Below are 25,519 nucleotides of genomic sequence, written 5' to 3' on the forward strand. Positions count from 1 at the left end.
CAGCCTGTCTGCGATACTGGTCTTGTTATGCACAAGATGGGGAGCACCGTCTTTACAGTAAAGCTATTCCAGACCCACATAAGTAGCGTTTTGCTTTCTTTTCCATTATTTGGAGATTAGGAGCTTCCTTAGACTTTACTTTGGGTGTTAGGGTTCTATGTCCATTGAATTCAGCTTTGATCAACACGAATGGTCCCTTCATTCCTTTATTTTAATCTTTCTTTCACTTACTGGATGCTTCTCTCTGGGTTGTATTTGATTGCAAACTTCACCCCCAATCTCCACGTTTCCTACGCTTGGTGGTTGATTCTGGTAAATCTTACTAAGTGATTGTCTATCCTCAGCTAAAACACCCTTGATGAAGGCACATCACCAACTCCCAAAGTTGCTGATCTTTTCATTTTCAAATGGCTTTCATTGTTAGCAAGTTCTTTCTTCTATGGCCAGATCACAAAAACATTTACAATAGGGTTGTGCAAGCAAAATGCACTTCCTTTACTGGATCAATGACTGCACTAGTCTTTTCATACCTACCCACTCAACACAAGAGCATACTGGGGAGTATGGACATCGAAAACTTACCAATGGACAAGATTTGTCTCTTTCAATTCAAAGGAGAACATTTATTCTTTCCAAATTTCAACTCCCTTTGATGGCTAGTTTCAGTAAGACATTTGTGCTGACTGTATTTCCTTAGGTAATTGCTCAGTCTTTCAGATTTTACCCCGTCTTTGTTCCCCTAAGATGGTGACTAGGTATATGAGACCTGCTTGCTATATTTTCTTGTCATTGGGGAAGAAGCTTCCTCAGATCCACACGGTGACCTTCAGCTCATCTGTTCTCTCAGACCGTTGGGAAGTGCCACCCAGTCTGCCTCTTAGACGTGGGAATTCTGAGGGGTGAGTGGTTTCATGTACTATTTCAGGCAAATAAGAAAGCACTCAACACTGCAGCCCGGGGGCCTCGCAGGTTTACCCACAGAATAGAAGAGCCCACTCTCAATTTGATATCAAGTCTCTTCATCTACTGGTGTTCTCATCACATCTGTAGCCCTTCACTGGGGTATATGGAAACTCCTGGGACCCTTAAACACCAGACACCGGCTAGGGGAAACCAAAAACATGGCCTCAGCTTGATAGATAAACCCAACAACCACAAGTACCTCTGAGACATCTCTCCTTAGCAATGTCGGGCATGGCTCTGACTGAAGCCTGTCACTCTCCTTGGGGCTTCAAGGCTTCCATTGCTACAAGGGGAGAAAACTGTCCCTGTTGCTAACTTCCACCTTCATTCTCAGTCACTCCACTTAAACCTCAGCAACAAATTCAGAAGAGAAACAGAACCTGGTGTCTTACCCACTCACTCTATTTTGTCTCCCTTCTTCCCACAACCCCTGAGAATGAGATGTTTTTTCTCTGCCTAATATCAGTCCCCTACACCAGGTTAGCAAGCCTAATGGCCACTCTTGTGCTGATAAATGTTTAACAACTGGCACTTTGGGGGAGGAAAACTGATTTGTAGTGTTTGCAGATTTCTACAGGGTAAGTACTGCTAGCACAGCTGATTTCAGGCTACCAACATGACACCTTTAAAGGAGTTGAGGGGAGATGAGTATAATTGTCCAGGACTGCCGTAGACTAGAAATCATTCTTCTTTTCTTTTCATTGTCAAGCATATTTAAAAAAATTTTTAATGGACTATAGTTGATTTACAATGTTGTGTTAGTTTCAGGTGTACAGCAAAGTGAATCAGTTATACATATACATATCTCCACTAAGCAGTAGATTTGCTGTAGTGTTGTCTGTGATCTGAACCCTCTAGGTTTCCTTAATTTATATACTAAAGAGATTAAAATTTCCTTTCCAATGTTTTATTCCAGTTTAACATCAACTACAGTGCATATTCAGTGAGGATCATATTTTGTTTTGTACATTTACCAAATTGCCTACCATTTTATGACACCATTTCATGGATATTTGGGCAGCCAATAAATCACACCCATGTCAGTCTGCTTGTGTCTCTCGTGGGGTCATGTTAACTGATAGTATAGGTAAAATTTCATTATGTCTTCTTTAGTAATGCCTGACAATTTACATATTGAAGTGCATATTAATTTATCATAAATTTTTCTCCTTTATATTTTTTCATTTTATTAACATATAATTGACAAATAAACTTGTAATATATTTAAAGTGTACAACCTGATGATTTGTCACGTGTGTATGTTGAGGATTACCCCCGTGGAGTTAATTAACACATCCATCACCTCATATATTTATGACCCTCCTTTTTGGTGAGAACATTTAAGTTCTACCCACTTAGCAAATTTCAAGTATACTATAACACAATACAGCGCTATCAACAATAGTCACTGTGTTATACATTAGATCCTCAGACATTATTCGTCTTATAACTGAAAGTTTGTACCCTTTGACCAGCCTCTCCCTCCTTCTACCACCCGTAGCCTCTGGCAACTACGATTCTACTCTCTGTTTCCATGAGTTCAACTTTTTATTTTTTTTTTTTAGATTCCACAGGTAAGTGATACCATGCAGTATTTGTCTTTCTTTGTCTGGCTTATTTCATTTAGCATAATGTCCTCCAGGTTCATCCATATCATCGCAAATAATAGAATTAACTTCTTTTCAAGGCTGAATAATATTCCATGGTATGACTACATTTTCTTTAACCCCTTCTCCATTGATAGACATTTAGGTTGTTTTCATACCTTGATTACTGTGGATAATGTTGCAACAAACATGGAAGTACAGATACCTCTTTGAGATAATGGTTTCAAATCTTTGGCTATATAACCAGAAGTGGAATTGCTGAATCATATGGTAGTTCTATTTTTAATTTCTTGAGGAACCTCCATGTTGTTTTCCATGGTGGCTGTACCAGTTTACATTCCCACCAAGAGTGCAAGAGGGTTCCCTTTTCTCCACATCTTCACCACATTTGTTATCTCCTGTCTTTTTGATAATAACCATCATAACTGGTATGAGGTGTCTCCTTTATATTAAAACTGGGAGATTATATAGATTTTTGAAGTTATCTAGGTGGGTATCTATGAATTTTATTTTAGTGAAGTAAAGATGATTGTTTTAGGTTAGGATCCCTAAGAAGCAGACCCTGAGACAAGGATTTGAATGCAAGTAGCTTGTTTGGGAAGTAATTCCCAGGACACACTGGTAGGGGAATTCAGAAGTGAGACAAGAAAGGAGAAGAAATCAGTTGCATTAAAAAGCAGGTAACCATCTCATTGAAAGCAACTGAAGCACAGTCTCTCTGGAAGCTGCTGAGAGACAGCATAGAGCACTATCTCTCAACTCTTTCACCTGAGGTGAAAGGAAGCTAGAGTGTAATTTATCAATTACAGGGACATTAACTCCTAAACACTTCTCGCCTGTCTCACGTGTGGCTCAGGCCTGAACCTATGGCTAAAGAAAGACCCCAGGCAGGGAGGCACAGTGCTTGCAAAAAGAGGCTGTAGGCATTTTCAAGGAAAGGGAGTGCTGACGAGTGGGACACTGAAAATGTCTGCTACAGTCCATCCCTTTCACCACCCAGATCCACTCATGCCCTGCTTGAAATTAAGCAGCTCTGCTACAGATTCTATAAAGGGGGAGCCAGACTCTTTTTCTTTCTCTTTCACTCTCTGCACATACACACAAATACACACATACACACAATTTCTAAAACAAATCTCCCTTTTCTACCACCATTTCTAGAGTCTCCTCACCCTCAGCCAGCTCTTCCATTGGCCTAAGTTTCCTGCCTGGTGAATCACAGGCTACCTCTGGAGGGCTCTCAGCCCTAAATTGCCTTGATCTTGTCAGATTATTATCTCCTGGGACCGACCGAAGTACCAAGAGGCTCCGCAATGAATTCCTTGAGTTCCAGTTGTATTCCTCTCTGCCCCCATTATGCAGTTAGCAACGCTCTCTTCTCATGATAATCAGTACGGTAAAGTTTTAGGTGTAATGAAACCCCAGTTGTTCCCAGGGTGGAGGCTGTGCCCCAGCCACCCTCTGCTCCCCAGTTGTCTGCACCTTATGAGGTCATTCCATCAGGCTAGCATCCTCCGGCCTGCCACGTCATCTATGAGACAGTGCTCTCTGCGACCAGAAAACTTCTCCAGTTAGAGATTAGCAATAAGAAGTCACTGGTGCGTACAACCATGGGGTGTGGGAGGGGAACCGACGACATCTGCTGCATTGATATTACTGGAGGCTGTGATATTGTGATTTATAATAAGAAATATGTATTTGGATTTCATCCCTGTTTCAGGCACAAGGTTCCTAAAACTCTTGGAATTTCTTAAGTGATGAGATCTAGAAAGGTGTCTTTTGTCATGTTAATGGTTTGACTTTTGGACCTCAGCTAAGGATGGGGGCAGGTTGCCAGGAGAATCAACCACGTGATTAGAAGATTGGAACTTTCAGTCCCACCCTTGACTTCCAGAAAAGGGATTGGGGTTGGAGGTTGAATCATTTAATGGATCACGTGTATGTAATGAAGCCTCCATTAAAAACCCCAAAGTAGAGGATTTGGAGAGCTTCCAGGTGGGTGAACACATGGAGATTTGGGAAGAGTGGTGGCTCGGTGAGAGCCTGGGAGCTCTGAGACTTCTCCCCATGCCTTGCATTATGCATCTGTCCACCTGGCTGTTCCTTTTATAACAGAGTGGTAATCTAGTAAGTAAAATGTTTCTCTGAGTTCTCTGAGCTACTCTAGCAAATGAGCTGAACATGTGGAGGAGGTCATTGGAACCTCTGATCTACAGCGGGTTGGTCATAAGCACAGTGATGACCTGGGCTTTTGACTCGTTCTGATGTGGTGGTGAGGTGGGCTGTGGGACAGGGGACATGGGAGGGAGGGCAATCTTACAGGATTGAGCCATTAACCTTGGGATCTGATGCTATCACCGGGTAGTGTCAGAATTGAGTTGAACTGTAGGACGCCCAGTTGGTGTCCAAGAATTGCTTGCTGGAGAGTGTGGGGAAACCCCACACACTGGAGGGGCAATAGATATAAGGCAGAGAACCACTGTGCTGTACTATGAAGTATACATCATGTCACATGATTTTATCTTGATAGCTGGACTCTATTGCTTTTATCACTCAAAGAAGCCCTTCTTTTGTTTTAGCCTTTATTTTATGCTATCGTTTGGACACACAAAAATATTACGTAAGGTAAACCTGAGGACAGAGGAAAGGAAATAAATCAGATCAAATATGACCCGTGTCAGGACCTCTTCAATGAGGACAGAGAAGGACAGCTGTAACTGGGAGCAGGACTTGAAGTCCTCGGTTACTGAGCAGAACGTGTGAGTTTTCCGCAATCTAGTGGTAACAGAGAATTGTCTGTTCCCATCCCACTTAGTTCTACTGCTTGGGTGCAAGAGGAGACTTATTTCAGCCTTCAGCCCAAATATATTGGTTAAATTATTACCATTTTAATTTAGAGGCAGCTGAGAAATTATATGCCAATTACTCTCAATGACCACTGGATTCAAAATGTCTTTTCATTCATTAATTATTGAGGATTGGGCTTTTGTAAGAGGAGGTGGTGGTGACCCCTCTCTCTTTCTCTTTCTCATTTGACACCTCCTTCATAGAGATGTTGTGAGGATTTCTGCCTGTGTGGTAATGAAGCTCAGTAGCCTGCTTTGAATTTCTCAGTGGAAAAAGGTGTTATAAAATTTTAAAGCAAAAAATATACTTCTACTAATAAGGATGTTGATCTTGAAATGCAATATGAAAACCAGAGACTGGAAATTTAAAACTTGTAATGAAATGCTCTAAAGCTGGGATCTCTTCTGACCTTGGGAGTTCGGCAGGGGTGGGCCCAGAGAAGACTTGGGTGGAAGATGCTGCAGGATGTGGTGGCGGTGATTCAGTAGGTGGCCTTCTTCCATCCCAAGGTGGTCCGGAGCCAACTCCCGGCCCTGAGTTATAGAGCACTGCGCTGTAGGGGAACCATCTATTGGATGATATGTAAGATTGAGGTTCTGACCACTTCTGCTCATTAAAAATTCCAGGGCATTTTTATAAGGTTAAGGATGTATCCTTGTGTTCTACAATCTGGTTCCAGTTGGGTTGCAATATTGGCTTCTTAGTAAGTTCTAGAAAAAAAAATATGCATGGAAATTTCAGGAGAATGATTAACATTTCTATGGGAGAATATTCAGATGGATTGATTCAAAATTGTATCCCAAACTCTTCTTTTAGGAAGTAGCAAAATAAAATACCTGAGTGACTTTCTTATTGGGGCATAAATGTATTTGTAGATGAGAGATAAATCGCCTTTCTTAATAAGTTCTTATAATAAGGGTTAATTTAAGGACCCTCACCAGGATTTATATATGGTGATGAAATGACTTGTATTTTGAGGGTTTTTTTCTGGGCTTTTCTTCATTCCCTAGAATAATTGATATTTAGGATAGGAAATGGAATAAGTTCCATAATGCATGATAATAATTATTTTAATTTAGAATAATCTGAAAGCTTTTCCTGACTCCATTTAGCTATGTGTCACCCATAATTTTACATTATAATTACAAAAATCACAGCAAGACTGTACAATTTGTTCCTAATAGTAATGGACTAAGGTCCTTAGAAAATAAAAAAAAAAGAGAAAAAATAAAATCAACATAAAGATTAGGTCAAGGAGAGGAGAGTAATTATCAGAGAAAAGTTACACATTCCTAGATTTATCTAGAGTCACGCTTTTCTGGGATGGAAGAAGAATCACATTGCTTTCTTCCACAATCACTATTCTTACAGAGCTCAAAATGCCCCATTTCTAGATTTTGGTTAAAGGAAATCATTGAGCCTAAGGTCTGTAGGTAATTTGCAATTTCTGTGGAAATTTACCGTAGCTCTGTGGTTCCAGTAGGATGAAAAAAATGCCTCACAGTTTCAGGCAGAGAATAACTCAGATTAATTAACATGGTACTTCCCTCTCAGTACCTGAATGTGAGATATTGATTATATCAAGAAGCCCAGAGGATGCCTTCTTTTGTGAACCCCATATTAGTATGAGAAATAATAGACTTGAGCATTTTCCTTTTTATATTTGCATTTGAGTCTAAATTTAAGTCTATTATTTAAGAATAAATAATAATTTGTAGACACTGATTACTTCTTTTCTACAGTTTCTACAGGTGATTGTTGTTTAAATGCTGCATTTTGACACTTTTGCTATATTCTTACAACATAGTTATTGTGTTCAAGGCACGCCACGCCAGAGTCATAAATGAGATTGCCCTATTGGAGCTAATGTTTTTGGGGAGGCAAGAATTTAAGAGGCAGTGTAACAGATAGCCCCAGATTCTGTAAGATCCAATACATCTGCGAGTTAAAAGAACATTGTAAATGTAGGGAGTGTAGGATAAATGGTCAAGCTCCAGTGTTCTTTAGCTACCTTGACTTCAAGATGAAAAATACATAATTGCTGGATCATGGCATCACCAGACCTGGAATCCAGACTGAACTGTGGAGTGTCTTAAGTGAGGCATCTGTGCTTGTTTCTATATTTATTCAATTAAGATGCTATTATCTGCTCCATCCATTTTGTGTATTTCATAGTGAACAATGTAAATCATCTTTGAAAGCAAAGAATAAAACTATACTTAAATACTTGTATTTCTTTTTAGGACAAACTGTTTCATAATAATTAAAAGAGTAAGCTATTGTATTTTCTATTTTTTAGTTATACTTTTACTTTATATTATATATTACAATTATTTCAAAACAAATTAACCAAACACCAAAAGAATTTCAATGTCTGAACAGTACAGAGAAAACCAGTAAGGTAAGTTTTTTTAAGTGACATGCCTAAGCACACAAAAGATAGTAGCGATTCCCTTTCAAGTAGTGTCAGAGAAAATGCAAAATACACATTTTTCTTTTCTTTTTAAAAAATTTATTTATTTAATTTATTTTTGGCTGTGTTCGGTCTTTGTTGCTGTGCACGGCTTTCTCTAGTTGTGGCCAGTGGGGGCTACTCTTCATTGCGGAGCACGGACTCTAGGCGTGCGTGCTTCAGTAGTTGTGGCTCGCAGGCTCTAGAGTACAGGCTCAGTAGTTGTGGCGCACGGGCTTAGTTGCTTCGCGGCGTGTGGGATCTTCTTGGACCAGGGATCGAACCCATGTCCCCTGTGTTGGCAGGTGGATTCTTAACCACCACGCCACCAGGGAAGCCCACATTTTTCTTTTTATATAGTAGATACATATGCAGTTGTAAGAAATAATTCGGAGAGATTTATGTACTCTTTACCCAGTTTCCCCTAATGGTAATATCTTGAAAAACTATAGGACAAATTCAGAAGCAGGATATTGGCATTGACATAGTTAAGATATAGAACAGATTCAGCACAAGGATCCCTCCAGCTGCCCTTCTGTAGCCACACATATGTTTTCCTCTCAACCCTCTCCCTGACCTCTGCCAACCACTCATCTGTTCTCTATTTTGATAATTTCTTTTTCATCTCAAGAATGTTATATGTAAGAGTGATCATATAATATGTGATTTTGGGGGATTCTTTTTTTTCACTCAACATAATTCCCTGGGGATTTATCCAAGTTATTGTGTGTATCAATAATTTGTCTGTTTTCATTGCTGAGTAACATTCCACTAAATATACTAAACACCCCTTACTGGGAATGCTGTTTTAACTAGGGGCCCCTTGTTTTTGACTAAAGTACACAATGAAAGAATTGTACACAGTGAAAGAATCATTACACAGAACGAGAGAGCTGCCTCTTGTTGCAATCTATTTTTTTAAATTCTGGGGGTTTAAGGGACTAGTATCTAGAATATAAAGGAACACTTGCAACAGTATGTCCATCAATGGAATATTATTCAGCCATCAAAAAGAGTACTGATACCTGCTACAAAATGGATTAACCTTGAAAACATGCTAAGTGAAAGAAGTCAGACACAAAAGGCCACAGATTATATAATTTCATTTATATGAAATGTTCAGAACAGGCAAATCCGTAGAGGTGGAAAGTAGATTAGCAGGTGTGGGGACTGTGGTGGGGAGTGGAGAATGAGGAGTGGCTACAAATGGGAATAGAGTTTCTTTTGGGGGTTCTGAAAATATTCTGGAATTAGATGGCATTGATGATTGCACAACTTTGTGAATGCACTAAAAACATCTGAACTGTGCCCTTTAAAGAGGTAAATTTTATGATATGTGAATTATACTCCAATTAAAAATTAAAAAGTAGTGGGACTTCCCATCTTTGGAAATTTTCAAGCTGTTAGAATTTTGATTAGGTGAGAGACAGATGGTGACTTCTAAATTTTCTTAGATTCATATTATATTAGAGAATATGTTATGGCAATTAATAACAAGCCCTGGAATCAAGAATCAGGAGATTTGGGTTCTGTTGTCATTGATGTTTCATTAGCTTGAGCAGATCTCAGTCTCTCTGGGTCTCGGTTCCCTTTTGTGTAAAATAGGGATAATAATATAAGCTTCACGAACAGCACATACATTGTGAAGACTAATTTGGATTATTTTAAAAGCTGCAGAGCACAATATAGATGTTGTATTAGGATATTTCCAGAATTACATAATTTAATCTTTTTATGAATGAGTTTTGGTTCCAATTTATAATTTCATTCTATTTTTAAATATGCTTTCTCCTTAGGTTGGTTGTAAAGGAAAAGAGCAGTGGGTGATGGATTATTCAGCAAAGATTTTCAATTAGTAAATTATCTCTATTCTTTCTTTTTATCTCTTCTTCCATCAATTGCCTAATTCTAGACATTTGGCTGATTATAACTTTCCTCCGAAACGATAAGGAAGCTCAAAATGCTCTACTGACCTTTAAAAACACTGGTAGATTTCATATAAAAGAGGATTAATTTTATAGACCAAAGATGTTTCTGGGCTGTATATAAATTTTGTCCTGGCATCCTACTATCACATGTACAAAAAGTAATAGTTTGGGTGCTATTATAACTTCTGAGGGTAAAGTAAAAGCTAACTTTAAAATTCAGTGGTATTGGCATATCAAAAGAAATAGCCTATACTTACATTTTCCTTTCTATCAAGCAACCCTCAAATTTTTCTCTATAAATATTCTCTAACTGAAAACACAAATCATCCTTAAGTTCTAAACTTTAGAATGGTCTGCACATCAGTGGCAGCTGTAGAACTGAGGTATTTGCTCATGAAGTCAGAAAGAGCTCAGGCTTGGACCATTTATCAGTAATTTACTTGGTAGGCACTGTATTTTCTTCCTTCTAACTCTCCCCCAAAGAAGATTTTTTTTTCATACTGTTACATATTCCTTTTACATTTTAGTAAAATTCATTCCTCTTCATAAAATAGGATTTGAGGTGTTCCTTTAACAGAAAAGATCATTTTTGTAGATTATAGTAAATATGGGCTGTAATTCACTCGTGAAGATGATGTTACTGAAAATTCCTGCCACCTCTTCCCCTATTACATGCTCTCTGCCCACCCTTTGCCCCAACAAATAATTTTTAAGTTCTTTGATTTTCTTACACTATTACTGTATGGCCCTATTCAGAGTCCAGTGGAAGAGAATTTTTATTTCGTTTTTAAATTAAAGTGAATGATCTTAAAGAATAAGACACAAGAGTAAATCTTTATTACTCTCAGGCTTTTGCCAACATATTGCTTATATTTTGAGATTAGGATTATTATTATTATTATTTATTTATTTTTGGCTGTGTTGGGTCTTAGTTGCTGCACGTGGGCTTTCTCTAGTGGCGGCGAGCGGGGGCCACCCCTTGCTGTGGCATGCGGGCTTCCCACTGCAGTGGCCTCTCTGTGGAGCACGGGCTCTAGGCACGCGGGCTTCAGTAGCTGTGGCACGCGGGCTCAGTAGTTGTGGCTTGTGGGCTCCAGAGCGCAGGCTCAGTAGTTGTGGCGCACGGGCTTAATTGCTCCACCGCATGAGGGATCTTCCTGGACCAGGGCTCGAACCAGTGTCCCCTGCATTGGCAGGTGGATTCTTAACCACTGCACCACCAGGGAAGCCAGAGATTAGGATTATTTTAAAAGTAATTATTACTGAACAGAAAGCAGTTCACATTCAGTCCTTTCCTTCCTCCACCACTTACCTGCACAAATACAGCTGAAAATTACTACTTACAAAGATAGCTCTGAGATATCACAAGATTTTGAATCACCACAGAAAGATTCAAGTAAATGTGTTTTGCTGACGGCGCTAAAGCAGAGAAGTGGAATAATTCATTTTAATAAAACTCTTTAAAATAATAATATAAGCAATCTTAAAGCTCTTATTACTCATAATATCCATAATATTTTGCTATCTGTAAAAAAACCAGATATACAGTAAATGCATTCACACTCTTTTGTTTGACTCATGTGCTCTGTACCCTGTGAGTTCCTTCTTCCTTAGTAACCTTATAATCCACTGGGATTGAGACACAGAGGGTGCAAAGAATTCTGTAAAGCAAAGCATGTCTTCACTTTTGAATAGAACATCACCTTTTGATATATATGTATATGAGACTATTAAGTGAAAAGTATGCTGATTTCACACACACACAATTTATCATTATTTTTAAGACTTTAACAGAATATATATTTGTATTTTTACAGAATAATTCACTTTTCAAAGAGTAACAACACTTGCAAGTCCAGAGGAGAGACTGATGTTATCAATCAGAGTAACGGATGTGGATGCGATGGAGAACACATCAATGTATGGTAGGAAATATTTGGATTCTAGGCCTGATGATGATCACATCTATTTTATAAATCAGCCAGTGTGTATCATTTCCAAATTTTTAAACTAGATAAAGATCATGCATTTGTGTTGCAGACCAACTGAGGGAATTTATGGGGAAGTGATAAAGAACTATGATTTGTAGTTGGCAAGCTACTAAGGTCTTGGGATTTACACTATGTTTATTTTAACAGCCTTCATAAAGAATACAGTTGAATTACACATTTTATTAGTGATTCAAATACTAGATGTCTCAAAAATTCCCATGTAAAGTGCCAAAGGTTAGAGGTATACCTGAGATTATAATCTCTCAGGCTCCAGGCCTGAAGACTTTATCTGCAAAAAACTTTGTCCCTTTAATCCAACATGACAACAAAATGTTATTGTTTTCTGCATGTGCTACCAAGTGAACAAGGTTGGGAATCCCTGTACCTAAAGCACTCTGATTTCCTTAACGATTTGTTTAGATAAGGTAGAGACAGCCTTTAACACCCAAAATGTGATGTCAGGAAGGCCACCTCTCAGACAACGGGGAACCAGAGGACACATAAGCCGAAGTGAAGCTTCCTGGTGGTTTACTGCTATAGACAGTCTGACTCTGTGAATAACAGCTTTGTGGATGCCACCTGTTCTTGCATCTCGCTTTTACTCTTCAGGGTTTTTATACTAGTTCACAACTGTATATCCAAAGCTGTTACTTAAATTCTTTGGGAATTAAAAAGAGGGGCAGCATTCCACAGAGGGGGAGGGAGACAACACATCCCCAAATGCAAGTTTTCTACATTTTTTCCCTGACTAGATGTGGAATAGTTAGTGTTAATAAGGTCTATCTTACCAAAATATGTAATTTTCTTTAACTTAAATTCAACCCCTCAAGTAGTGTTAATTGGAATAGTTAGAGGCTATCTCATAGATGATGATGTGAGCTATGACTTTTGGGCAGTAACTTATATTCAGATATCTCCTAATTCTGGATTTCTCAGCTGACTTGCTAACCAAACACATATATTTAAACGGCTTTTCCCCTGTGCCTGCCAGAAAACTGTTGTAGATGATGCCCATTTCACCTGAGAAGCAATACGAAGTTTTCAGAACATTGACTATTACCTATTTCTCTTATAAATGAGTAACTTATCTAGCAATTTTTTAAAAAGCAACTTTCTGTGAAAAGTGCTGCTTGCATGATTTTGCCTATGAGTTCAATCTGGGCAACCACATCTTCAGTTGCAGATTTTGAAGCATCTGCCCACTTGAGCAATTATGTGTAAAAATATACGGAGATTGTCTTTAAGAATAACAATGAACAAGAAAACAAATAAATGAACAAGACCATTTTGTGTAGGGATAAGTGCTCCAAATATAATGAGACAGGGCTGTGTGAGAGGGAATGAAAAACGTGTGCGTGCAAATGGAGTCCCAAGACTTTTTGATAAGACTGTTGGGGAAAAGCCTCTGTAAACAGGTAATAATCGAGGTGAGAACTGATGGAGCAGAAAGACCCAGCTATGCGAAAACCTGTAGATCCTAAGGTCCTGATTTGACATGATAAAAAACAGAAAGATGGCTTGAGGATGAGGGATGCACTCTCCATCAGAAGCCACTGGCCACGTGAGGCTATTAAAATTTAAATTAAAATAAAATAAAATACCCAAACTCAGTTCCTCAGTGGCACTAGCCATGTTTCAAGGGCTCAACAGCCACCCATGGCTAGAGGCTACCATATTTGAAGTGCAGAGTACGTTTCCATTGTAGAAGAACTTTCTAATAGACAGTGTTGCATAGTGAGGTAGAATTGGAATAGGACGAGAAGTCACAGAGAGTGGCTTGGAAAGATGCTTGCAGGCTGTTGGGGGACCTTAGGTCATGCAGGTGTGACGGGAAGCCTTTGGACGGTTTTAAGGAGGGAGCGACATCATAGGATTCACATTTGAAATCCATCACTCTGGCTGTTGTGTAGAAAATGAGTGGTAGGAGGGCAACACCCTCCTCCAAGAAAGTTATTGCAATTGTCCAGGCCAGGGATGATGATGGGTCCTGGGTTGGTTATTATAAGGGGAATGGTGAAAAGTGGATAGATTCAGGTTGTATTTTAGAGAAAGAATTAAGTGGACTTGCTAATAGACTGGAACTGGAGCAAGGCAAACAGAGGAAGGAATGGAGGGCAATACCCTCCTTGGGGGGCTGAGCAACTAGATAGTTGGTTATGTTTTTTTCCTGGGGTGGGAGAGGACCAAGGAGAAATAGGTTGAGTGTGTGGGAATTGTGGAAGGGCAGGGAGGGAGCTGGAAGTTACGAATTGTGTATTGGATAAATTATATTTTAGATACCCATTGGATTACATGCACGGAGGCCAGGTGTGTAGTGGAGAATGAGTGAACCCATACTGTGGGGTGTAAACTTTTGCATTTAACAGAATTCCTTTAAGGATAACTATATTTGGCCAAATGCAAGTGATATGCAGTGGGGTTAATTTCTAGATCCTCTTCACAAAGTACTAATAAAACACAATCCCTGGCTGTGGCTAGGTGGAGGGCTTTAGCAAGTCAAATTTGAATTTTTCTTTCCATTTTCCATATTTTCTTTTTCTGTGTGTACCACATTTTCCTGATCTTTTGGCTGTGTTGTCACTTTCTTGAATTAGAACTCATCAGTCACTGTCTGCAGAAAATGGGAAGTTTCTATTTCTATGTGGTTGCTCAATGCCCGCTTTACGAGTTGGGTCTGAGCTCATTTAATATGCTGCGCACAACGCTGGACACTTCTTTCAGGTAGTAGAGCACTGCAGCTTTCTGCATCTACCTAAGAAGAGTATTTTGTTGTTTTCATTTCTCTGCCTCCAGATTCTGGATGGTAATGCCGGTGAGGGGTGGAATCTACCTTCTTTCCTTTTGGTGGGACAAATAACTTTCTGGTTGTGATGTTTGTTGAGAATTGGGAGAAATCGGGATATTGCCTCTCTAATACTATTGAACACCTCAAGAATGTCCCTGTTTAACGAACAGATCTAGTGTTTCTGTTTTGCGGCCATTAACAAATGCCGTTCTTATGTTTTTTCCGTCACAATGTTGCTTTAATAGCTACATTCCACCTCCTACATGTTCAGTTTTTATGGTGACTTATTGCTTTTTTCTAAAGAACTGAGATAATTGTGGGGAGTAGACTACAGTGAAAATGGAAATATTCTGAAATTCTCACTATTCCTTTCTTTCTAACCTTGATATATGCCCAGATTTTAAGGTTCTCATTTTAATATGCTATTTTTGATGCCAGTGGATATTAGCATGATATTCCAATCAAGGCTTTTCACTCTGAAATGTTTCAGGTAGGCGCTGGCATATGAATCATATGTCTCAGGAAAAAGGAAACTCAAAAAAGTATGTGTGCAGGCTAGGGGGCTCATTTGTCTTTGGCAAAGACATCGCTGCTCCTGTTTCTTTAATTATTAAACAGATGGTGCCCACTGCCATTGACTAGCTGCCCAACTTGTTTTCCATGTGGAAACATGGTTCTGGACATCTGATGGAGAGAAGCTGTATCATCATAGCTCCTCATATCCCTTTATGCCCTAATATTAATACCTGTCCCAAACTAGAGCAGGCTGTTTCCCATGAAGCTAAGCTTAAGACTTAAGCCATCTTCTCCCCTATCCCATGATTTAATTTTATCTCAAGTGTCTCCTTTGCCTTTTCTTTTTATATTGCTTCATCTCTACACATAAAATACAGTGGCATATTGAGCCAATTATCCAAATACTCCAGGCTCTAAACACATTTTAACCTGGAATGTTCAGATAATTAAGACACGATTGGATTATTATTATTATTGAGGGCAAATGGCATCTAAGGTAGCCATATTAAAAATGAACAAGAATGGACTATTCTTGTGTTAAGTGTAAAAAGAAACTAGCTCCCCATATTGATGGACTTTAAAAAGGTCCATTGAACAGATATTGAATTATTTCTCATAATCTGCCAAAAAAAGTTAGCTTTAAATTTTTTTCCTTCAGTTTCCCAAATACTACATTCCTACAGTACATAAAATGTGTAGCCTGTAAACTTCAGTAACTAGGGTCCTGATTTTTTTCTCATAAGCTTTATTCATGGTAGACATAGTATTTCACAACCAGACGGTCTTCTAAGATCTTTTCTAGTGTTAACCTACCTGTTCTCACCGTCCCTCTCTTGAGATTTCTTTTTTTTTTTTTTTTTTTTTTTTTGCGGTACGCGGGCCTCTCAGTGTTGTGGCCTCTCCCGTTGTGGAGCACAGGCTCCGGACGCGCAGGCTCAGCGGCCATGGCTCGCGGGCCCAGCCGCTCCGCGGCACGGGGGATCTTCCCAGACCGGGGCCTGAACCCGTGTCCCCTGCATCGGCAGGCGGACTCTCAACCACTGCGCCACTAGGGAAGCCCGAGATTTCTTTTTATTACTTTCTGATTGACTGTTTGGGCTTCCTAACTTTGTACAAGCCTTTTTGAGGCCAGGGTCACTTAATCTCAATGTAGTTTACCATCCACCATCAACAACTGTTGACTATTGTTCTTATGCATTTTTTTTAAAGTAACAATTAAAAAAAAAAATGCTCTCCCCTCCCCCTTCTTTTTAAATAATGCTATTACAGTCCAGGTAACTTGTTGAGATTTTCCATTATTTGGCCCAACAGAAAAGCTTGGCTTTTCTGTTGAAAACAGACCTTCCAGTAGGAGCAGTCAAGGCCTTACAATACCACCTGAAATTGGTTTGCTGTTGTACCTGACATAAGCATCTTTGAATCACTCAGACAGTAGATGTGGCTGTCATTTTTCACGACAGTGGGAAGTCTGTTGACTCCCATCGCCTGCTAAGTATCCAAGCACAGTCCTTTTTTTCCCCCAACGTCCTGGTCAGCTTGGCGTGAGGGCCAGCCGCAGACCCCCGCGCCCCCCGGATGCAAAGAGCTGGGCGGTGGGCGGGTCTGAGCAACCCCTTCGCCAAGGTGCTAGCTGCGCGGCCCGGCTCCGGGGAAAGGAGCTCCGGAGCTGAGAGCAGCGCCTCCTCCGGGGCAGGGGCGGGAGCTGAGCTGGGAAAGCTTTCCTAGGGAGTTGCCTTAAAGAAAGCAAGCGGGATTGCAGATCAGTCCAGCTGTCTGCTTTTTATACAGTTGTAACTAGTCGTCTCCACTCGCTTCCCTTCTGCAAAATTGCAAATCACCACCAACCTCGCACCAAAAAGAAGGAAAAAAAAAAAAAAAAAGAGCGAGAGAGAGAGCAAATCTCCTTCTCCCTTCTCACCCTCCCGTTCCTCTCACCCTCCCTTCCTCTCCAGCTCGCTCGCCCTCCCTCCTTTCCCTTGCGGCAGCCGCTTGTCTCTCGGACTAGGTCTCTCTCCGACGGGACTTAGCAACTTCTTGGTTATTTCTCACCCCCTTTTCTATTTTCTCCACCCTTGGCCATGAACTGGACCTACAGACGCTGGGGAGGCTGTGCTTTCTGCCCCAGGGAATGGCGGTTCGCTTCCTGGGGCCGGGCCGGGGAGGATCGGCCGAGGAGAAAGAAAGAGTGATAGAGAAAGAGCTGCAGGAAGGAAGAAAAGGGGGACCTCCATCTGCCGCGGGCCCCGCGCGCAGCAGCGCCCGGGATGGCCCCGAGCTCGCCCTGCGCCCCCGGCTCCATCAGCGGCTGCGGACCCCGCGCGCAGGACGCCTCGGGCAATCTTTAAAACCCTGAAGTCCGAAGAGACCCCGGAGGACAGAAGTCGGGGGGTGGGGGTGGAGCGGAGAATTTTGCAAGCTTTTCCAAGAGAGAAGAAGAGGAAGTCTGATCGTTTCTGCCTGTGCTAGCTTTTCACTTGAAGGCTCCTCTCTGGAGCATCTAGCCTTTTCCAGGAGTTATTCGAAAGCGGAAACTTTCAGTGCTCGCGGGTCTGGGAGAAGAAGGAGGGATTCCGAGGGTGGGATTGGGAGGAGAGCAAGCAAGCGAGCGTGCGTGCGTGTGTGTGTGGCTGGGTGGGGGCGTCGGGGGGACCTCGGGGACTCCGCGAAGGGGGCGCACCATGGCCGTGCCGGGCGAGGCCGCCCGAGTCGGGGCCAAGCCCGGCCACGCAGAGGCGAGGCCGGCCCCCTCATCGCCCCGGGGCCCGGGCTGCCGCGGCTGCTGGGGCGCCCTGGTGCTGCGGCTACTCCGGCGCTCGCAGAAACTTTCCTCGGCGCTGTGCGCGGGCTCCCTGTCCTTTCTGCTGGCGTTGCTGGTGAGGCTGGTCCGCGGAGAGATTGGCTGTGACCTGGAGCGGAGTGAGGAGGCGGCGGCGGCGGCGGCGTTGGAGGAGGAGGAGGAAGCGGCCCCCGGAGCAGAAGGGGGCGTCTTCCCGGGGCCTCGGGGAGGTGCTCCCGGGGGCGGCGCGCCGCTCGGCCCCTGGCTGCAGCCCTCGGCGCTGCTCTTCAGTCTCCTGTGTGCCTTCTTCTGGATGGGCTTGTACCTCCAGCGCGCCGGGGTGCGCCTGCCTCTGGCCGTCACGCTGCTGGCCGCCTGCTGCGGGGGGGAAGCGCTCGTCCAGATTGGGCTGGGCGTCGGGGAGGATCACTTACTCTCGCTCCCCGCCGCGGGGGTGGTGCTCAGCTGCTTGGCCGCCGCGACATGGCTGGTACTGAGGCTGAGGCTGGGCGTCCTCATGATCGCCTTGACTAGCGCGGTCAGGACCGTGGCCCTCATTTCCCTAGAGAGGTTCAAGGTCGCCTGGAGACCTTACCTGGCGTACTTGGCCGGAGTGCTGGGGATCCTCCTGGCCAGGTACGTGGAGCAAATCTTGCCACAGTCCACGGGGGCGGCTCCGAGGGAGCATTTCGGGTCCCAGCTGATCGCTGGGACCAAGGAAGAGATCCCGGTGTTTAAGAGGAGGAGGCGGTCCAGCTCCGTGGTGTCCGCCGAGATGTCGGGCTGCAGCAGCAAGTCCCATCGGAGGACCTCCCTGCCCTGCATCCCGAGGGAACAGGTAAGCGCTGGCAGCCCCTCTCACTCACCTCTCGGGAAAAGTTGAAACCCCTGGGATCCGCCACAAAGTGGAGGGAATTTGAGCGCTGGGAACAGAAGGAAAGATAGACCAGAAAACTGCTCTAACTTCAGACTTAGTTGGAAACTAGCGGGTTTTTCTCCCCCTCTCACACAGTATTTTATAACCTGAACAACAGGAACCCGAATAAGTAGTAAAACTAGATGAGCTTTGCGGGGTCTTCCACAGCTGGGCCAACTTTTTAGATCTGCTACACCTGCGTATGGCTTGCCCTCATGCTTTCCTCCTTTAGCAGAAATGTTCAAATTAAGTTTAATTATTGTTTTAAGCGATGGGTGATTTTTAAAACGAGGATTTTACTAGATTTCTTTCTGTTTCTTTTTATAAAATTTCTTCTAAAGGGACAGGTAAACGTTTATGGACGTCAGTAAAAATATTTTACAATTAAAGCAAGGAATGCTTGAAGGTGAGGTGCTGATACGCGTTCTCGTCTTGCAGTACGTTTTACTTGAAGAGACTGCGTTTGGTGGTGCCCAGTTTGTTTTGAAGTGTGATTTGGGGACATACATTATTACATGCTCATGTGTTTTGTATTATCATCATAAACTTCACTTTGGGGAACAATATGTCTGAACTTAAGAATTTGCCAGAATCATGGACTGCGCTGTTAGTATCAACTTCAGAAAACGTATCTCTTGAGTTATCTACATGCTTAAGTGAATATTTAGAAATTCAAATGGATTTATACAGGAAACATTAATTCAGGGGAGTATTTCTAAATTGCTGGTATTATCAGTCTTTCAGGAAGGAGGAGGAAGAATCTAGAATTATGAGTGAAGTTATACCAAATAAAAGTTTAGTGAATTATGGGGACCAATCTCCTTATTATCATTAAGTGTTTTGAGACCATGGAGTATAGTTGCTATAAAGGACATAAAAGAACAAATCCCAATTTTAAAAGCAGATTGTATCTGAGAAGAAGTACCTCAGTGTTTGCCTCTCTACTCCAAGCTGATTTGACACTTGGGGGTAGGGATGGCAGAGAGCTGGTTATGTACAGCAAGTGGAAATTTACACTTTTCCCATTTAAACTTATGCCTACCTGTGGTACTATTAGGACTTTAGGGAGTGAGAGAGTATCCTAAGATATACTAAGCTTTTTCTTTTTAGGTTATTCTGTGGATAATCATTTGGGTGTTTCTAAGAAATAGCAGTCACCATATGGTGTGGTGGCCAGTTTGTTTCTGAAATGGAGTTGAATCCACAGAATGTGATTGTTTGACATTATTTAGCAGAATGGATGACAGCATCATAGTCTCTGTGTTTATTTTAAAACAAATGTACTTATTTAGCTTTTCGTTTAGATAAAGCAAATATTTCTTGGGTTTAGCTTACTCTAAGAGTGAAGTTAAAAACAGGCCACTGACTGATACTCAGTTTTGGTAGAAATCTGGACATCACCAGAATAAAGTAAGCTGTCTACTTAAGGGTAAACCAATTAGGGGAAAAAAACATTTTAATTTCTTTTTAAAGTCACCTAGGGAATGTCTTTTAAATGAAAACACTGCTAGTTTAAATATTTTTTGAACACACTTTGCTTTAACTTATAAGGAAATGTGATCTGATCATTGCAAAATTTAACCTAAATTTCTAAGTCAAATCTGTGATGTAAGCATAAATAACTTGACTCCAAATTAATATCGTTTAGCCTCTGAAATTAAATTTCTGAAATTTCATAGTAACATTTAGAAGTTCAGGAGTTAAGGGTGGATTTAAGATAGGAGGTTGTTTAGGGGAGTTAACCAGCTGCGTTAATTAACCTGTAGATTTTTATTGGTTTCCTCTGGTTTGAATTGATAAATGGAGGATTTGAATAATCTGCAGACTTGTAAGGAAGTAACTGAGCTTTGCATTTTTACGTGTTTTGCTGATGACTTCTGTTGAAAATGTATATTTGTAATCTGTTTTGGTCAGTTTTCTTGGCTGCTGTTTTTTTTAAAGCCTGTGTTTATGAAGACTCTTCTCTTATGGTTGATGGGAAAACAAGGTTACATTTAGCAGAAATTTATTTACTGGAAGTTTTAATGAGGGCACGGGTGAGTGTGTACGTGTTAACTTAAGGCAAGTTTTTCTATATGACCCATTTAAGTTGCTACTAAGCATACTTGTTGGGGGTGGGTGGGAACTAATATGCACTAGGATCTTATAAGACAGGGCAATATCTCATATGTTAGCCTGTGTGAAAAGTTCAGGAGCTATATAGTAATTGGCTTATCTGTTTTATCACAAGGAAACAAACTTCTCATTAAGGGTGCAAAGTGTACCACTGTCGTCCACATGCTTTATGAAGTCAAGAATCAAAATAATTACAAACCACATATGTAACACTGGCCTGAATGCTACCTGATGAGGAGTTCTTTTCTGAAAGAACGTCTACTCTTAAGACAATCCGCAGGCAACAAGTGAATTTTAAGTAGAGGTGTGAGGACATAAAACACAGAGAGGCTGGCAGAGGCCTCTTGAGAATTTATTTGGACCTTGCTCATTATGAGGTTTAAAGGTGAGAGAATTCCAGCCTTTTCTTTTCCAGATGAATGATAGTGGCCACTTGCTTGGGAACTATCTCTCTGCAATGACTCAATTCTAAAAGGTCAAGGAGAATAGATGATAAAATTTTCATAAGGCAAACCAAATGACAGATGGATTTCTGTCCCTCCCTTCCTCCCTCCCTCTCTCACTCCCTTTCTCCCTTCCCCAACCATACTGAAGACAGTAGATCAGCTATTACATACAGAATTGAGTTTTGCAGCATTGATCATAAAGATGGCTTCAACCAAAGAAAGGAGACACAGATCTAGTCTTCAGTCCCAGAATTAATGGGACATGGGGTGTGTCTGTGAGATGCAAGTGAAGGTATCTACTTCAGGAAAGAACAAAGTTGGTAACATTTGCATGGCTTTTAGTTCAATCCTACCAGCCCAGTATCCTCAAGATTTTGTAGAACAGTGAGTCAAACTGTACTATTTTGGTTAAGAAGGCAGATGGTTCCATTAAGGTGTATGTATCTTTCCTGAGCAGATGTTCACATCCCTGAGCAGGTATCACTGTGCCCTCTGAACTCTAAGGTCCTTAGAATTTCTTGAATTATTAGATATTATGCATGATTAATGAATATGTTAGTTTTAAACATAAAATTTTAATTTAGCAATTTTTAACACTTGGAAATTGTATTTGAAGGGATGTCTCTCTATTCTCCTTATACATCAAAGAATGCAGTTGGCCAGACATTCCCCTCTAATTACTGGGACCACCATGCACATTGATTTAAGAAAGATTCCAAACCAATGCAATTTTATTTTAGTTACATATTAAGAAGAATTTAATATCTTTGCCTATGGTTTCACATAAGATAAACACAAGCCGTACGCCTCTCACTGTTAATGCAGTTTTATCATTTCATGACAAAATTCTCTGTGTTGGGTACAGTATCGGTCAGAAATGTACAGCTATATACTTCACATTGTGTAATTAAAAATCAAAGGAGTTTCCCAGACATAAGTCCTTACAGCTCTCAATTAAACACCTTTAGCAGATTTGTGTAGGAATGTAGTAGTTTTTGTGAGAGTCTAGTGGTTGGTTATCAAAAGTAGAAGCAAGTTTTTCATCAGTGATGTAAGAAAGGTATTTTCAAGCAAAAAAGCCAACAGCAAAACAAAAGTAGCAGAATGTAGGAGTAGGTGTAGTTTTCAACGGTAGGCATACGGTAGGCCTTCTTACATCACTGGTAAAAAGTATAACTTACTTGCATTTACAGTATAGATTGCTTCTGAAAATACAGAATGTATTGTCCTTTAAACTCCAAAATATATTTCAGGATACTATAACATTTCTCAAATTGAATAAGTTTCCAGAACAACCATGGGTTTTTAATTCAATTGTAGCTTCTATCACATTTCAGGAGCATACCTCTGCTCATGGCTATACAAAGAACAATATTGATTATTTATGGCCTGCTGACAGAATTAAAATTAATTAATGCCAAATTTTGAAAACCCTGAAAAGGAAAAACAAGATTTTCTCATCTCTTGGGAAAGGTGAGGGAAAAGAATTTTTTGGTGTGTAGGGACAAAATTGTGATTTTTACTTTGTGAATATAGACGTTTAAGGCATACTGAAAAACTGTTTTGACAGAAAGAGTTAGTGAATCTATATAAATTTACAGAGGTTGGAAGGAGGCAAACAGTAATTTTACTCTTTCTGTATTGAGCCTAAAGTGTAAAAAAGTTAAAACTGTAGAACTGAAAGAAATGCTGTGTATGCTGGGCTGTCATGTTAATTAAATAAACAACCAGAACAGTGACTCTGTGTATGAAATACATTTTGAAAAGCCTGGAGGTGGGGGGGTGCAGGCAGGCAAGGGTGAGTGACACTGGCATGAAAAAACATTCATTAGATCTGTAGTGACATTTGTGTGAATTTGTTGTAGTCTGTTAGGAAATACAGCTCTGAGAAGAATCTCTTCAGGACTCTAGGTGAATAAAGGCCTCACCAGATTTAATTTCACTTCCCTTTTCAATAAGTTCTCATTTATTATGTTGAAGTAGGATGTTTATGAGCCTCAAAATTAGAATATATATTACATTTTAAGATTTTCAATTAATAGGGTTTGTGCCAGTAACAGCCCAGCAGAGTCTATGTGGACTTCCTTGAAAACTTGGCATATTTAATCTAGCAAAAGAATGAGTTTATTTGGGGTTTAGGGGTGGGAGTTGGATTTTTCAGAAAACCTTTTTTGCATGGGGCAAGTTTCTTGAACTTTGCGAAATTAGACATAATCCTGCGTGTTTCTGGTGAATCGTTTTCATTGGCCATGTGTCTCCTATTCCATGGAGTCTCCGCCTCCCTTTCCTCTTCTGAGTGATATTTATAATAGTGTCTTAAAAAAAAAAAAGCCTCAAATATATTAGATTGAAAACTCAATTTGCGTTTATTTTCTACATTCATGTTTTCAGCGAAGCTCTATCAAATAATTCAGAATGAGCCAGAAGAGTCAGACACCTCCATATTTTTGCACCTAAATCTGTGCTCTGTTAATATTCAAATGACCGTTACTTCCTTTACATAGAAATTTAAATCCTTGTAGGAGTTACCTGTCAATATATACTTTTACTATTGGCAGTATTTTTTAAAGGAGTATTTTTTGTTTGTTTGTTTTTGTTTTCCGTAAGGCTTTCCTGGGGAATGGTCCTAACTTTGCACTTGAGAATGTGCGTTTGCACTGTTGTCAATGTAAGATACACAGGTTTGATCTCTGGGGGGAAAAAGCTTAAAGATATGCAGAAGTTGTAGTTCAGAGAAAGATCTGTCAGATAGCAGTTGTTGAAAATATTAGTCATACGTGTTCACCCAAAATGTACACTATTTTAAAAGATGCTATCCTTAGCTAATGTTGTTCATAAAAGTTTTTGGTCAGTGAACCTATAAAAAGTCGTATCAACATATTTTTGTCTATGTGTTAAGCCTTGTGCTAGAAAGCATACAGATTGCACACAGGTATGATGTAGCACCTTAGCTCTGCAAAGCTTAGAGCCTAGTTAGGGTAATGAGACATCAACATAAGAAAAGGGGAAATCACAGTAAAATATCTAAATGACCTCTTAGCTAATCGTTGAAGGAATGCATACAATAGTTTAGAGAAGGTTTTAAATCTAGATCCAGAACTGTTCATCCCTTCTGTGAAATGTTATGTAAAACTTCATCTGTTCATTTTTCTGAGGAAAATGTTGATATTTTCACAGATTTTCAGAAGGTCCTTAATACATAATGGTTAAATATAAATGTTTTATTTAGATTTTGAGCAGGTTTAGGTTTTGAAGACAAGGGAGAATTGTTTCTTTGAAGTGGAAATTAATTTAGTATACACTAATAGGACTTCTGAAATACAGGTAAAAATATGATAGGATTTAGGACATGTTATACCTCAAGGTACCACAACAATGGTTCTCCTAGCCTGAGGTAGTCTGTGGCTGTCAGGAACTTGTTGTAATGCGATCTTAAAGTGCTTAATTCTGTGCAGGCTGTAGTTCGGAGACTAGACTTAGTCTGATTTTAGAGAAAAGGAAACTGAGGGAGAGCCCCTTAAAAGTATGTGGCAGCCTGCGGCAAAATGTTGGCTTTTATCCAATTCTCTCTTGGACTTGAATCTGCCGCTGGGGGAACAGAGTAGGAAAGGAGTAAATCAGATCATTCTACGTTTCATTTGTAATTTTCAACTCTACATTCTCATTCAGAATTAGAAGATTGAGTAAAACCCATTCAGAGGACACATATCACAAAACTCTTTCGAGCCCTTACAGTGAATTTTCTGGTCACCTACCAGGCAGCCTTCAGAATGTATTAATCAGGACTTTGTCCCAGAAATGAATGCCAGTTGCATTGCAGAGTCCTACTTTGTAGACTCTTTATCTCATCAAAGAAGAGTGTGTGATGGTGGTGTAAATATTGATTTTGGTTTTCATTTTAGTTTTTCAATAAATTGATTTAAAAATGTTCAGGATTTCAGACTTCAGTTTGAAAAGTCATCTGCACATGGGTAAAGCATTTCTTTGTTAGCAAAAACAGCTGGTGGTTTTTGTTCACCTAAATTATTTTGCATGGTTTCTGTAGGAATCTGTTAAAATGTAAGTAAATAGGGTGTGATATTAGAAGTCATGAAGAACATTACCATTTAGAAGACGGAAAGCTATTTGGGAAAAGTCACAAACGAAACAGCTTCTGTCTGTTTGATTTGATTAGAGC

At 40.5% G+C, this 25,519-nt stretch overlaps 1 protein-coding gene across 1 annotated transcript in view; it reads left to right on the forward strand.

Annotated features, from left to right (window-relative positions):
- Window positions 1-17,767: 17,767 nt before the first annotated feature.
- The window catches only part of PDE3A (phosphodiesterase 3A), a 303,987-nt gene continuing 296,235 nt past the window's right edge, over window positions 17,768-25,519 (forward strand). Inside the window, exon 1 of the mRNA XM_024733371.1 lies at window positions 17,768-18,703. Within this exon, the coding sequence (XP_024589139.1) occupies window positions 17,768-18,703 (936 nt within the window). The remainder of the gene's footprint in view (window positions 18,704-25,519) is intronic.

Source organism: Neophocaena asiaeorientalis, unplaced genomic scaffold, assembly GCF_003031525.2.
Source record: "Neophocaena asiaeorientalis asiaeorientalis breed wild unplaced genomic scaffold, Neophocaena_asiaeorientalis_V1.1 scaffold150, whole genome shotgun sequence".
Lineage (NCBI taxonomy): Eukaryota > Metazoa > Chordata > Mammalia > Artiodactyla > Phocoenidae > Neophocaena > Neophocaena asiaeorientalis.